This window comes from Microtus ochrogaster, chromosome 10, assembly GCF_000317375.1.
Source record: "Microtus ochrogaster isolate Prairie Vole_2 chromosome 10, MicOch1.0, whole genome shotgun sequence".
Lineage (NCBI taxonomy): Eukaryota > Metazoa > Chordata > Mammalia > Rodentia > Cricetidae > Microtus > Microtus ochrogaster.
The window spans coordinates 36,426,427-36,442,383 of record NC_022016.1 but is presented as its reverse complement, the minus strand read 5'-3'; the positions used below and the strand labels follow the sequence as shown (position 1 = coordinate 36,442,383).

The following is a 15,957-nucleotide window of genomic DNA, read 5'->3' as shown; positions in this document are numbered from 1 at the left end:
TTGCTCATGTTCTCCCTCCTTCTGCCCCTCATTGGGACCTTGAGAGCTCAGTCCAGTGCTCCAGTGTGGGTCTATGTTTATCTTATTTCAATTTTTGTATCCATCATTAAAAAAAAACCTTGGTTCTAAATTTTAGCACATGTTTCCCGAGAATAAAGACCATAAAGCTGTCTTGCAACTCACATAGCTACAGACCTAGGTTCTGGTCAATAGAATACAAGTACTTCTATGAAAAAGGTACAGGAAGCTCCCTATAAGCTTGGATTTGCATAGGATGGCTGAACTCTGTATAACTAGGTATCCTGGTCCATGGAGAAGATACGATAATGATATAGAAAAATTCCTTTGTCCCTGATAAGCATGATATTTCCACATCTATCCTAGATAAGTTACCTTCAATCACTGTTTCAATGTAAGAGAAAGTGGTTTTTAATTTTTTTAATATTTATTTTGAATGTGCATAAATATGTATGGGAGCATGCCATGACATAGATGTGGAAGACAAAGGTTAACCTGTGAGAGTCAGTTATCATGTTTTTTACCAAGAGGATTCCAGCTATCAAAATTGGCTTATTAGGTTTGGTGGCAGGCCCATTTCCCATTATTTGCCGAACCATCTTGTGGGCCCTAATGTCTTTCTTAAGTCACAAATATTTCAGTTCATAAGTAGAGAATATGAAATTATGTAATTTACATATTTTATAACATTACCTATGTATCTGTTCTTGCTTGCTCTCTGGCTCTTTGAAATTATATATCAGTTTTTTCTTTAAGGGTATTTATTTTTATGTATATGAGTGTTTTCCCTACATGTATGTCTATGTACCATGTGCAAGCAATGTCTATGAAGACCAAAAGATAGCATCAGATCTCCTGAGTCTGGAGTTAGAGATGGCTGCGAGCTGCCATGTGGGTGTTGGGAATTGAACTTGGGTCCTCTACAAGAGCAGCCAGTGCTCTTTACTAGTGAACCATTTTTCCAACTCCTTGGATAATTTTTAAATTGGCTTAATATTTAAGTATTCACTGAAAAGTTAGTGCTTAAAAATAGGATGAATTACTGTTCTTTATCATTTGTGCTTCATAAATTCTCAACAAGAGAATGTAAAAGCTGTTCCAGACAATATTAACTAATGCCTGGAAGGGCATGTTAGAGCCACAGGCCAGAGACAATATTTTTACCATACAAGACAGTAAGGAGCAGAGTCCTAAACTGGATGTGGGGCTTCCTAAGTTGGACTGTAGCAGTATGACTCAAAAACAGTGTGTCTTTTATGCTAAAGAACACAATTCAACAATGGGGAAACCCTAGTCATCTTACTCTCGTCAATATATGGTTTACTGAACTTAAAACATATAAGAATAAAGGTATGACTTATTTCCTGTGGGAAAATACACCCATGGGAGGCCTACCCCTTTCTGAATGGAGACGGAGGAGGAGTGGATAGGGTAGATGGTAAGATGGTAGGCAGGAGGTGGTGAACAGGAAGAGAAGAGAAAGGGGGAACTGTGGTCAGTATATAAAATAAATAAAATGTTAAATAAAATTAAAAAAAAAGATTGTACAAAAAAGCAGGATGTCATCCTCTGTCTCCTGCTGGTCTGGCACTGCTACATGTATCCCAGGATGGACACAAACTTGTGATCTTCCTGACTCAGGGTCCACAGTACCAGTATTTCAGGCACTGCTATAAGGCCTGGATCACTTTTCAAAGAGGCAACATCTCTGCTTCAAAGACTCATCCCATGGCTTGGCATCATGGGAACTGGCTTTACTTCATGGTTCTCTGTGAGGTCAGCTATCATATCTATTTTTCAAAGATCAGCATCTAATTCATGGTACATATACATCTGAGTGTTTGCTTGAATGAATGGAAAAATATTCCTTTAGCCCAGCTTCTTCTAATTACATGAGAAAAGTCTACAATAGTCAGAAACGAGAGATATTTGCTATTTGGATTGCCTAGAATGAGCAAGAATATTCATTTAAATGGTAGTATTCCCTCAAGAAAATGTCATTTGCTCCACATGGAAACAAATGTATATCAAGTAGTCCTGGAGCCTGCCTCAAACACTCTTTAGGGAAGATGCTGAAATTTTTCTGCATTTTACAATTTTCCCCAACAGAGCAAACCAGCAAGTATTTAGTGTTTTTGTTGGTGTACCAAATGATAACAAAACAAAAATAAAAGTAAATTATACATAGAAAATCATATTTTCTTCTCTTTTTAGAAAGGAATCTCCTTGGGCAGTCAGGATGAGAGCGATCCTCACAGCGGCCCTCCAGAAATCTGCTGGAGACACAGTGAGAGACAGAACTGCAACTCTGTCCCACACTCACATTGCTTTAGATGAAAGAGCAAACACGTAAGGGTAGCTTTTCCAAAGTGCATGCAATTAGCAGAACGTGGGCCTTTCACAACTACCATTGTCTACTGGGTCATAGCTCCTTTCAGCACCCAGGAAGTGTCATCGGCGATGAGCTAGAGCAAAATTACCCCTTCACGAAGCTATCAGAAGTGCCTCCCGATTTGACTGCTGTCAGATTTTTTGCTTCTTTGATGAACACTTCAAGTATTCCCCCAGAGATGACAGCTGACTCTTTCTTCTTTCCCTTTTTAAAGGTCTTCTTTCCTGCACGAACCAGCAGAGAGGAGGTGGAAGTGGAGGAGATCAGAGATTCTACTTCATAATTTACCAAGAACATCTACAAAGAGCTACTTCATTTTCTGACAATCAAGCCTTTTTGTCATATGTATGTGTTTGTATACACACACACACACACACACACACACACACACACACACACACACAGCTTCTGTAAAGGAAAAATGCAACGCCTCTAAAGGAATAGAATAATGGAAAACATCCTGCCAGCACCGTCATCTTATCCTATTGCGAAGGCCAGACCCAAGTCCCAGAGCTGCAGGAGAGACATTTCTATGACTTGGATATATTAACCTTACTTCCAAAGGGTCTATTCAATAATCCCCTTTTTATAAATTGTCAGCTTCAGGAAGGGTCAGGTTTAGAGGGTGCAACCTAGATTCAGTTACATTTTGTGGTTGAGAGAAAAACCTTGTCACTTTTAAAATTTATTTTGATGTAATAGCCTAAACATGAGCAATAACCACTACATGACTGCCACCTTTACATATATGAACCTATTTAATCCTCACAACCCTCTTTAATTTTTTTCTTTTTTCAGAGATTATACTATAATTCTATCATCTCCCCTTTCCTTTCTTCCCTCCAAACTCCAAAATGTATTCTTCCATTGCTCTCTTTCAAATTAATGGTCTCTTTTTTCCATTGGCTGTTATTACGTGCATATATGTACATATATATTTATTCCTAACTATAAGCTGCTCAATCTGAATAATGTTATTTGTATGTATATTTTCAGGACTGACCACATTGCATTGCCAGATTAGATGGGAAAACAACAAAGAACTACAGACAAGTGAAGAGAGAAAACTCAGCAAGAGCTGAGTTACTTTCACAGGGAAGCCCTGAAAATGGTGACCAGGAATGGAAAGAAAAAGGAAGCTGCCTAAGACATTGATGAAAGGAGAAAGAAAAGGAAAATTTCAAATAGATTTCTTCTGGATTCCCCTTTGTTTTCTATATTTTATGCCAGCTATTTCTTTTTTAGACTCCCTGAGTAGCTGTGAATGAGTCCATAGAACAGCTTCCTAGAAATCCCCTCACACAACACATCTCTCCCCCTGGGGAAAGATTGTGCATCTCTTGGACTGACAGGAGATAATCTCCCTATCAGGGCTGGCTTATAAGTATGGATTTTTGTCCTGTACTTTTCTTCTCCACATATGTTATAGCATGTACTTCTTAACTCTCAAAAGATCCCAACCCCTATTTTTATTATACTACGTACGTAACACAGTCCATCCAAACCTTAATATCTACTATGTAACACAGTCCATCCAAACCTTAATATCTACTTACACAATTGCAGAAACAATGTGACAGATAAGAGGTATTGATTTTAAGCCTACCTTGAGGTTGTTCCACTTGGAATATAGGGCTCTCCTCTGGAGGAATGTATCGTAAGGCAACCGTTAGCTCTCCTTTGTATTGAAGGCCAATATCAGGAGCCAACTCCACCTAGTCAAGGGGAGATAAGTGAAAAGGATGTCAGAATACTGGACATCATCTTCTTAAATGAAATACAGAATATTTAGAAAGACAAATGCTTCATGTTTTCTCTCACATTTGTAATAGAGGGAGTACATATTTCCTTAGATATTATTTTATCAGGAGACCTGACTCCCCTATGGGGAGGACCCAGCTAAGACTCCTAGCAATAGTGAACAAATAGCCTGAACTGGGCATCTCCTGTGACCAGATCAGTGCTGGGCCCAGTTGTCATCAGAGAGGTGTCACCCAGCAGATGATGGAGGCAGATGCAGAAACCTACAGACAAACATTAGGCAGAGATGGAAGAGGAGAAAGGAATGCAGGAGTCTCGTGGGTCGAGGACACTACAAGAAAACTCACAGAATCAACTAACCTCGGCTTGTAGGGACTCGCAGAATCTAAACCAACAACCAGGTAGCCTCCATGAGACTGACATAGACACTCTGCATATATGTTACAGTTGTGTAGCTTGGCCCTCTTAGGGGACTTCTAACAATGGGAGCAAGAGATGTCTCCAAATCTTTTACTGACTTTTGGGACCCTGTTTCTTTCTTTTACTTTTTTTTTTACATTTAACCTAATTTTATTCATGCTTGCCTAGGGATGGGGAATAGATCATTCAATAAAAACATACAGTAAAAACAGGGGTGGGGGAGGCTTATCATGTACAATGTTTAAACTACAATAATGTTGTACCTTAATTACTTCCATGCACACAAGTCTAACATTACAAGTTTTTTAAAAAAAACACACAATTAAGACTTCTAGGAGCATTTTATAATAAATTCCTAATTTTTCTTTGTAGATAGATCAAGCACCTTCAAAATACAGATTCCTATACACAGTGAGTACTTTACTTAATATACATGGACAATCTCAGGGCAAGCTGACATTATATCATCTTATAATAGGTCATCTTTCCCATTCTTAATAATAGGGAGCTGTTTAGTCTTATTACAACTTGATATGTCATGTTTTATTGATATTTTCAGGAAACATGCTCTTTCCTGGATGGAGATGGAAGAGGGAGGGGATTGGGGAGGGGGAGTAGGGGAATGGGGAAGAAGGGACTGGCAGGGGAGGATGGGGGAGGCTGCAGAGAGGTTGTAAAATGAATAGATGAAAAAAATTCTTTAGAGAGAGAGAGACAGAGAGATATAGTGATATTTTAACAAATAAAGCTTGTCTGAAGATCGGAGTGCAGAGCTAAGCCACTGGAGGCCAGGGAGTGGTGGCACACACCTTTAATTTCAGGACTCAGAAAATAGGCAGAGGGATTGATGATAACTCAAGGCCACTCTGGGCTACACAAGATTGAATCTGTCTAAAAGAGAAACAGAGCTCATGCCAAGATAATCCCAGCTCTTAGGATCACACACTTTTAATACCAGCATTAGGGAGATGAAGACAGGAATGATATGGCTGGGTAGGGAGAGGAATCCAAGGCTGAAGGAGACAGGAGCTTAGGGCAGTCTGAGGTTTGGTGGAGAAAGTTGCAGTCTGAGGTTTAGTGGAGACAGGTTCAGTCTGGAGATGCAGTCTAAGGACAGCATTGCCTCATTGGTAGAGGTAAAATAACTTTTCAGTGGCTGGACTCTCTACTTCTCTGATTTTTAGCATTAACCCCTATATTTGACTCTGGGCTTTTATTATTAAGATCAAATAGAATTCAGGCAAAATCTGGTGCCCAACTTTTGGGTTACAATGCAGTATCTTTGAATACTTGGGACAGAATTGAAGAAGTAGAGAAAAAAAGATTCAGTCATTTACTAAAGTCATTTGGGCCCGAAAGAAACCATCACTGATTTCTTACAAATATTGACATCAGCAGTAACTAGAATGATAACAAATTCTAAGGCTGGAATAATAATAATTGAATCTCTGGTCTTTAAAAAATGCTTATTCTCAAGGCAAAAGGATAATTAACGTTTTTAATGACAAGATCAGCACCCTTAGAAGAATGGATTTGAAATATAATTGGTATTAAATTTCATGACCATGATGATACTTGGCTAGGAGAGGTGATTTCCAGAGATCTGAGGAAAAATCGAAATGTCGAGTGTTATAATTGTGGCAAACAAGGTAACTTTAAAAGAGACTGAAAATTAAAACCATATGTGGCTAATGTAGCAGTGAATTTGTTACAGCAACGAAATACTCAGATTAACATTCCTTTAGTTTTAGGAACAAACCAAAAAATTATCATATATTACTGGGAAAAATATTAGAAGGTACTGAAAAGAATAGTCACCGATCATTCAGGTTGTACAAGAACAGGGCACAACAGCTGCTTGTCTTTCAAAGGCACCAAGAGTCTTACCTTTAAAATGATTAGCAGATAAACTTGTATCAGTTGTACAATGACCTTTATCAACAGAGAATTTGCAGGCTTTAGAACAGCTGGCACAGAAGCAACTAAATGATCAGCATACTGAAGGAATCAACCAGCCCTAAATGCTGGCTTTGGAGTTGGACTGTGGTTCTATCCTTTTCTAAACCCATGCATATTTAATAAAGTGAAATTCAAAATCTCTGTCTCATGTCAGAATAGCCACCTGATATGGGACAGAAGAAATATAAAAATTTAAGGACACAAATTTAAGGACATTAATATAACCAGAATTGCCACTAACGTCATAATCTTTTGATTTTATTTTGACTTTTTAACAGCTTTTCTTGAGGTATAAATATTATCTCAAAATCTATAATATATACATACATATATATTATAAATTTTTGTCGTGATATTAATGGTCATATAGAGTACTAACTAATTCTAGAAAAAGGCTTCATCTATCTTCCTGTACATGATTTCAGGTTTGATCCTCTATCAGTTCCCTACAGTGAAATATGTAGTGAAACATGCCTAACAGTGAACTTGAAGTCTCCAAAAGGAATATGGGACCTCATAACAATGATTCCTCCAACACTTTCTTAATACCATTATGCTGAAAACCACCTAACAATAGGCTTTGGACTACAAACTGCTCAGAACAATTTGGAAGTGGCTAGCTGAGATGATTCAACCTCACAGACTACTTTAGCCAGGACTTGAGACAAGCCCGAAACTTTCCTATTACACAGGAACTAGACAATAAATCATTCAGCTGCCTCTCCCAGGACTTGACAATTAAGCCAAATTTTTCTTGTCAGGATATCCCAAATGAAGTTGTCACCTCTAGACAGCAGGAAGTAAATTTAAGAACATGACTCACACATTCCCAAGAGGTGGGGTGTGTGGTTTTTGGTCTTTTATTGGGTTATGAATATTTGTCATTGTTTAGGGAGATTGGTTACAAGTTGTTATTGGTAATGGTCAGAAAAAAAGCTAAACAACGGGCTTTATATTCAGGGTTCTTGTTTTGAAAAGAGAATAGGGGTTATAGATATGATAGGATAAAAGGGTAGGTTATTGAATCTACTCTAAAAGGAATATCATATCTATATGATATAAGATAAAAAGATTGATTACTGAGTCTACTTTTTAAAAAGCAACTACTAGTTTTAAATATCTTACTTTAAATTGGACTTTTATATATTATATGCAAATTTTGTATATTGATACAAATTTGAGATTAATTTCGCTAGAGCATACTGTACATACATTTCTACTCTTGTTCAAGGTATTATACCTATACAGATCAATTAACAATGCAATGCAACTTTCTAGTTCTTGAAAATTATTATTACCAACTATTTAGGATAATAAAGAAATGTAGATTAGTAGTTAGTTACCTGTTATAATCAAACTTGTAGTCATATTGGGTATGTTTTCAAGGTCAAACAGATATATTTTAAATAGACAGGGTGTTCTCAAATACTTCAGAGATCTACAGAAAATGGTATTTAAGATGTTTTAATAACATAGGTTCTTTTTTTTAAATTTATTTATTTATTGAGGATTTCTGCCTCCTCCCCGCCACCGCCTCCCATTTCCCTCCCCCTCCCCCGATTAAGTCCCTCTCCCTCATCAGCTTGAAGAGCCATCAGGGTTCCCTGACCTGTGGGAAGTCCAAGGACCGCCCACCTCCATCCAGGTTTAGTAAGTTGAGCATCCAAACCGCCCAGGCGGTTCTTTTATATGATAATGAGACATGTCTGCTCCTGACAGCACCAATCAACTTCAGAGAAGATAATGGGCATTGAAGAAACTCCACATGAATTTTGCTTTCTTTGTGGCAAAAGTAAGCCACTGGACAAGAAAATGCCCTTGCCTCGACTGTTGAAAATATACTGTTCTTATTTGATAAACAGGACACAAAAGAGAGTGGCTGCCAAACCTTGCTAAGACAAGTGGGATAGTCCTTTTTAAAAAAGTCCTGCTTCACTGTAAAGTCTGTTGAATATTCCAGGCTTATAGGCCAAACATGGATGCCCCATAATTGCAGAGAAGCTTTGATTGTCCTTCCAGAGAAGGGTGACTATCCTGGCAGCAAGCTATTTTTGTCATTTCTCCCATTTTTAGAAGTCACTTGCTCACTCTTTATGCTTACTCAGTTAATATTATTTCCTTCTTGGATCTCAGGGGTGGGTAGGTGAAGATTAGGTAGTTATAGCTACAGTTTTCCTTGTTTGCCAGATTCAAAAAAGAAATTCACTAAGGAAATGTAAAATATATAAGGTTGAGAGACATAAAAAGATAATTTTGAATTGGTAATGTAAGTTAAAATAGAAAGTGAATTATATACACCACTTTGGACTCACCAAAAAAGGATAAATAATGGAGCATTTTTTTCTGAATTTGTCAAATGCAAATGGATTAGACATTGTTGATGCATTTATTGCCTGCATATATAGTTACTGTACTTATTATATTTAGTTTTTCTAATATTAATTATAGCTGTTTTATTTTAGACAAAAAGGAGAAATACTTTGTTTACTTTTTAACAAATAAAGCTTACCTAAAGATCAGAGTGCAAAGCTAAGCCACTGGAGGCTGGGGAGTAGTGACACACACCTTTAATACCAGGACTTGGGAGACAGAGGCAGATGGATCTCTTTGAGTCCAAGGCCACCCTGGGCTATACAATATTAAATCTGTTTTAAAGAGAAACAGAGCTCATACAAAGGTGATCCCAGCTCTTGGGATCACACAGATTTAATTACAGCACTAGAGAGGTGGAGACAGGAGTGATATGGCTGGGTGGAGAGAGGAATCTAAGGCTGAAGGAGACAGAAACTCAGGGTAGTCTGAGGTTTAGTAGAGACAGATTCAGTCTGGGGATGATGCCTGAGAACAGGCTCATCCCTTGGGTCTGAGCATTGGTAGTGATAAAAGAACTCTCTAGTGGCTGGCCTCTCTGCTTCTCTGATCTTTAGCTTAACCAATATATCTGTCTCTGGGTTTTATTATTAAGATCAAATAGAATTCGAGCTAAAGAAAGAGTGGGTAGGGAAGGAGGGAGAGGGGAAGAGAGAGAAAGAGTAAGAGAGAGTTGACTTCTGCATATGAATCAAGGAGAACTGTGCTCCTCAGTTCTCTGAGAAAGTAGATGGAAGGTGCTCCGAAGCCAAACTTTCACATAGTAAAGCTAGAGACTCTTGAAAACTTAACACACAGCGATATACACAGATACACCTCCCACCGCCAACACACATACACTGGAAATATTTGCCTAATTTGCACAGATAATATTATAAGCTAAAGTACACCATGTAATACTTTGTTCTTTTTAAATAAGGTATGTTTCAAAGACTTTTCTTATTGTTCTATAGTTTTTAGTAGTGCTGAAGGTAGGACCTAATAGTAGATCTTTGCTCAGAATACATGGCACTTAGGGATTTGATCCCCAATTCTACCAAAACCCAAAAAATGCAGCAATTTTAGTTTATATGTCATAATTGAAAAATTTTACAATACAGTTGATTAGAATAGTCTTTACTGTTTTGATACTATGACAGGCTATTCATCTTCTCTAAGACTGAGTAGCTGTTGCTTTATTTTGGTTATTGGAGCATGACAGAGGTGGCAATATACTTGTTTCTGGGCCCATGTCTAAAGGGTGACAGCTTCTTTCTATTTCCCTTCTTGGAATGGGTATTTATAGAATACGCTCTCTTAGAGCCCCCATTGTGAGAGTTTCAGCCCACATGTTGAAGAGACAAATAACTGATCTAGTTTGCAGACCTCATTGTATCAGCCAGAATATATCAACATCAAGTATGGGATATGGAAGTAAGCTAACCTAAACATCCACTTCAGTCAGTTCTTCAGCAATGTAAGATTTAGTCAACTATCTGGTTGCAGCTCTCCAACACCTTGACTGAGAACTGTCTTGATGAGCTCATTCAATACATAGACTTATGAGAAACAGCAATCCCAGATTTTTGTTTAAAGCTTGGAAGGTTTCCATTAGTTTACTATACTGTCATAGTTAATCGAAGAAGTCCTATTTGATATTAGGTGAAATTTTAGAGTTATGAAATACATTGTAGGAAAAGTGATAAGTGCAAATTGTACATACAAATACAGAACATATTAGGACAGATTCACACCATGCATTGTCGGGATGCGTTGATGCTATGCGGACTTTCAGCTAAAAGGAAAATATACTAGTGATTTTTTTTATAAACACAAACCTTAAGAATTATAAAAGTATAACATAATAGCAATGAGATCTTATGATGTTTTGATTTGGTTTTTAGTGTTGTGTCAAAGCACATGTCCAAAGCAATTTTGGGAGTAAAGGGTTTATTTCACCTTACAGTTCATCCTGAAGAGAAATCAGTGAAGGAACTTAAAAACAGGAGCCTGGAGGCAGGAACTGAAGGAGAGTCCATACAGAAAGTTACTAATTAGCTTGTTCCTTGTGGCTTGTTCAACCTCTTTCTTATACAGCTCATGACTACCTGCCCAGGGTTGGAACTGCTCCCATGTGCTCCCCTCCCACATCAATCATTCAAGAAAATGTCCCACAGACCTGCCTACAGGCCAATTTGATAGAGACAATTTCTCAGTTGAAGTACCCTTTATCAGATGTCCCTGGATTGTGCAAAATTGACAAAAAAGTAACCAGTGCATTTTATAGCAAAGTAATATACAGAGACAGCTAAAATGTAGGGTTATTTTGAAATCTGCACATACATATTTAGGTATATTTGATATTCTGGCTTGGAAGTTTTGAGGTAACATGTTCCTTCCATAGCATAATTTTCATTATCCAACCAATTTCTGCTCAGAAAAATATAGGATTTAATTCAGTTTCATACAGGGCCTTTTTGTAAGTGTTGTGGGGATGCATTAGACATAGATGCTACTGTCAATAGTGTTTAGAAGCTGTTTTAAACTACCCAATTTCTAACTCATTGAATTAATGTATTATCCTCAGCAATGAACAGGATTACCTCTACAAAGATGGTATGTTTCTTCTGCTCAATTCATATCCACAGAGAGTCAGCTGTATTGGTCTCTAAGGTTCTTAATGGCAGGCACATTGGAGTGGTAATTATATAACTCAATATTACATAAATTGATTTGTGTACAAAGACAGCTGTCATTATAGAAATTAGGCTTAAATACTTTACAGAAACAAATATTTGAATGCCAAGTTGTTGGTTTATGTAGCTGTAAAACTGTAGATTAGAGCAATTATGAATAGTTAGAAAAATTTATTAAGAATGACACCAAGAACTGACAAACAGGCAAGAGACCTGTTTTCAGGCTGTACCACTATCCCTGCCACCCACTGGACTCTGTCCTTCCAATACCCATTACACCACCCAACACCATGCACCTGAACATCTTCCTGTGGCCCACCTCCTCTACAACCCCAGCAGACTACATAGAAATAGGCACGACATATTCTAGTTAGTAGAACAGGTGAGTGACTGACCTCCTAGCTGAACTGCCCCAACATCCAAACCCTAAATCCCGGGGCATATCTTTATCCCCTCCCCTTCTCATCATAGTACCAGCAAGGCAGCTTGGCCCTCCCCCCACCTCTGGATGAACTCCAGTGTTCTGGTGCAGTCCCCACAAGCCTGCAAGCAGGTGAGAGACCTGTCTCCCTGTTGTACCAACCCCACCACCAACCACTGGATTCTATTCCTCCAAGACCCACTCTGCGGCTCAACCCCATGAACCTGAACATCCTCCCCATGACCAGCCCTCCCCTGCAACCCCAGCAGACTACATAGGGACAAGTACAAATCACACCAGTTGGAAGAACAGATTGCATAGACACAGGCATGACTTATACCCTTTGGAAGAACAGATGAGTGAATGCCAGTGTAAGAATACATGTAACATTTGAAAGAACAAGATGGCACCACCAGAACCCAGTGATCCTACAGCAGTAAGACCTGAATATTCCAATGCAGCTGAAACACAAGAAGACAACCTTAAAAATAACTTAATGAAGACAATAAAGTTCCTTAAAGAAGAAATAAAAAATTCCTTTAAAGAAATCAAGGAAATGCAAACAAAAATTTGGAAGAAATCAATAAATCCCTTACCAAAAGTCAAAAAATAAAACAACAAACATGTGAAGGAAGTGGTTCAAGACTTGACAATTGAAGTAGAAATAATAAAGAAAACACAACTGAGGGAAATGAACAGAAATTAACAATCATTGGTCATCAACATCTTTTAATATCAATGGATTCAATACGCTTATACAAAACACAGGCTAACAGAATGGAATCAAAAACAGGATCCGTCCTTCTGCTGCATATACGAAACACAACTCAACTTCAAAGACAGACATTAATTACCTCAGAGTAAAAGGTTTGGAAAAGATCTTGGAATCAAATGAACCTAAGAAGCAAGCCAGTGTAGCTATCCTAATATAGACTTCAAACTAAAATCATTCAAAAGAGATAGAGAAGGTTATTTCACATTCATCAAAGGAAAAAAAATCCATCAAGACGAAGTCTCAACTCTGAACATCTATGTCCCAAATACAAGGGAACCCACATTTGTGAAAGAAACATTATTAAAATGTAAACACATCAAACCTCACACATCAAACCTCACATATTAATATAGGGAGACTTCAACACTTCACTTTCTCCAGTGGACAGGTCTGCCAGACAGAAACTTAACAAAGCAATAAGGGAAATAGCAGATGCTATTACTCAAATGAACTTAACATGTATCTATAGAATATTCCACCCAAACACAAAAGAATATACCTTCTCAGCCCTTCATGGAACCGTATCGAATACTGATCACATACTTGGTCACAAATCATATCTCACCAGACAGAAAAAAACTTGGAATAACCTCCTGTACCTTATTGCATCCCCGTGGGTTAAAGTTCAATAACAACAACACAAACTAAAGAAAGCCTACAAACTCATGGAAATTGAACAACTCTCAACTGAATCACCAGTGACTGGGTCAAAGAATAGATAAAAAAATAAACACTTCTTAGAATTCAATGAAAATGAATCCACAACATATTCAAACTTATGGGACACTATGAAAGCAGTGTTCAGAGGAGTTTATAGCACTTGATGGGTACCACATGCCAAAATTAAATCAAGACCAAATAAATAATTTAAATAACTCATAAAAAAAATAGAAGTAGTCATTAAAAGTTTCCCAACCAAAACAAACAAAAAACCCTCAGGGCCAGATGATTTCAGCATAAACTCTATCAGAATTTCAAAGAAAAGCTAATACTAATACTCCTGAAATTGTTCCACACAATAGAAACAGAAGGAACATTACCAAATTCTTTTTATGAAGCCATAGTTACCTGATATCCAAACCATACAGAGATGAAACAAAGAAAGAGAATTACAGACCAATCTCCCTCATGAACAATGATGCAAAAGTACTCACTAAAATACTGGCAAACCAAATAGAAAAATATATCTGGGACGGGTGGTGGTGGTACACTCCTTTAATCCCAGCACTCAGGAAGCAGAGAGAGGCAGATCTCTGTGAGTTTGAGGCCAGCCTGGTCTACAGAGCTAGTTCCATGATAGGCTTCAAAGCTACAGAGAAACCCTGTCTTGAAAAAACAAAACAAAACAAAAAATAACATATCCAAAATTCATTCAACATGATCAAGTAGGCTTCTTCATTCCAGAGATGCAGGGATGGTTTAAAATATGAAAACCTGTTAATGTAATTCACCAGATGAGCAAACTGAAATAAAAAAAAATATGAGCTTCTCATTAGATTCCGAAAAAGCCTTTGACAAAATCCAACACCCCTTCATGACAAAGGTTCTGGAGAGACCAGATGTACAAGGAACATACCTAAACATAATAGAAGCAATACACAGCAAGCTGACAGTCAACATCAAATCAAATGGAGAAAAATTCAAAGCAATTCCACTAAAAACTCAGGAACAAGACAAAGCTGTCCATTTTCTCCATATCTATTCAGTATAGCATTTGAAGTTCTAGCTAGAACAGTAAGACAACAAGAGGAGGTCATGGAGATAACAAATGGGAAAGGAAGAAGTCAAAGTTTCGCTATTTGCATATGCTATGATAGTATACATAAGCAACCCCAAAATCTCTACCAGGGAATTCCTACAGATGATAAACACTTTCATCAATCCAGCAGGGTATGAGATTAACTAAAAAAAAAAAGCCAGTAACACTCCTATATACAAATGATAAATGGGCTGAGAAAGAAAGCAGAGAAGCATCACCCTTTATAATAGCCACAACAATAAAACAAAAATATAGCCAAATTTTAATTACCAAAAATATATCCAAACAAGATTGTTTCCTATCAATATTTATATACAAATGCATATTTATTAGCTTTACACTGAAACACATATGTGCTCCCTTGTAAAAGTAATGAAAACAATATGGTACTGAGATAAAAAATAGACAAGTATGCATATGGAACCTAATGAAGAATCCAGAAATAAATACAGGACCTTGTGGTCAACTGATTTTCAATAAACGTACTGTAGTGGTTTGGAAAAGAATGCCCTCCATAGGTTCATATATTTGAATACTTAGTTGAAGCACAATTAATAAAACCTCAGAGAGAAAAATTTGGGGTTCAACCTGAAGATCTGAAAAGTAAAACAGCCAGCCGCTGGCTCTTATCTCGACCTCAGTCTGAAAATAGCAATCCTGCCACCAGGAATCTCAGAATGAGACTGTCTGAGAGCTGTTTTGCCCCATCTTATATTTTTCTCTAGGACTGGGATTAAAGGCATGCACTACTGGTATTAAAGGCATGCACCACCCAATTTCTATGGCAACTAGTGCGGCTACTGGGTTTAAAGGTGTACCTCATTATGGCTACTGAGATTAAAGGTGTGTGCCATTGTGGATATTGGGATTAAAGGTGTGTTACCATAACCTGGTCCAGAAGACTGACCAGTGGGACTGTTTTACTTTCAGATCTTTAGGCAGTCTTTATTTATTAAAATACAACTTAAATGTCACTACGCTTAGTCACAAAGGAGTGAAATTATTTGAATAGGATTAGGAGATACGACCTTGTTGGAGCAGGTGTGACTTCGTTGGAGAAAGTGTCTTTGAGAGGCGGGCTTTACAGTTCCAAAAGCACATACCAGGCTCAGTCTCTCTCTATTTTCTCCTTCTCCCTCTTTCTCTCTTTCCCCACCCCTCTGCAGATGAGTATGTAGTTTTCAACTACTTCTCCAGCACCATGTCTGCCTGTGGGGCACCGTGGTCTCTGTCTGTAGACGTAAGTCACAAACGATGCCACAGCAGTTTGGAATTATAATTAACAGGGTAGTATTTATTTAAAGGGGAAAAAAACTTACAGATCACCGTCAGCCCTCTGTACGACCAGGAAGGGAGTCTAGCCGCCAGCCGAGCAGGAAGTGAAGAGAGCGAGAGAAGGAAGTGGCC

At 37.9% G+C, this 15,957-nt stretch overlaps 1 protein-coding gene across 2 annotated transcripts in view; it reads right to left on the bottom strand.

Moving 5' to 3' along the window:
• The window catches only part of Sytl5 (synaptotagmin like 5), a 303,531-nt gene that overhangs the window by 3,909 nt on the left and 283,665 nt on the right, over nt 1-15,957 (bottom strand). For both annotated transcript variants that reach the window (XM_026782244.1, XM_026782245.1), the window contains 2 exons: nt 4,017-4,125; nt 2,499-2,634 (listed from right to left, as the gene is read on the bottom strand). In XM_026782244.1, coding sequence (XP_026638045.1) covers nt 2,499-2,634; nt 4,017-4,125 — 245 coding nt within the window. The remainder of the gene's footprint in view (nt 1-2,498; nt 2,635-4,016; nt 4,126-15,957) is intronic.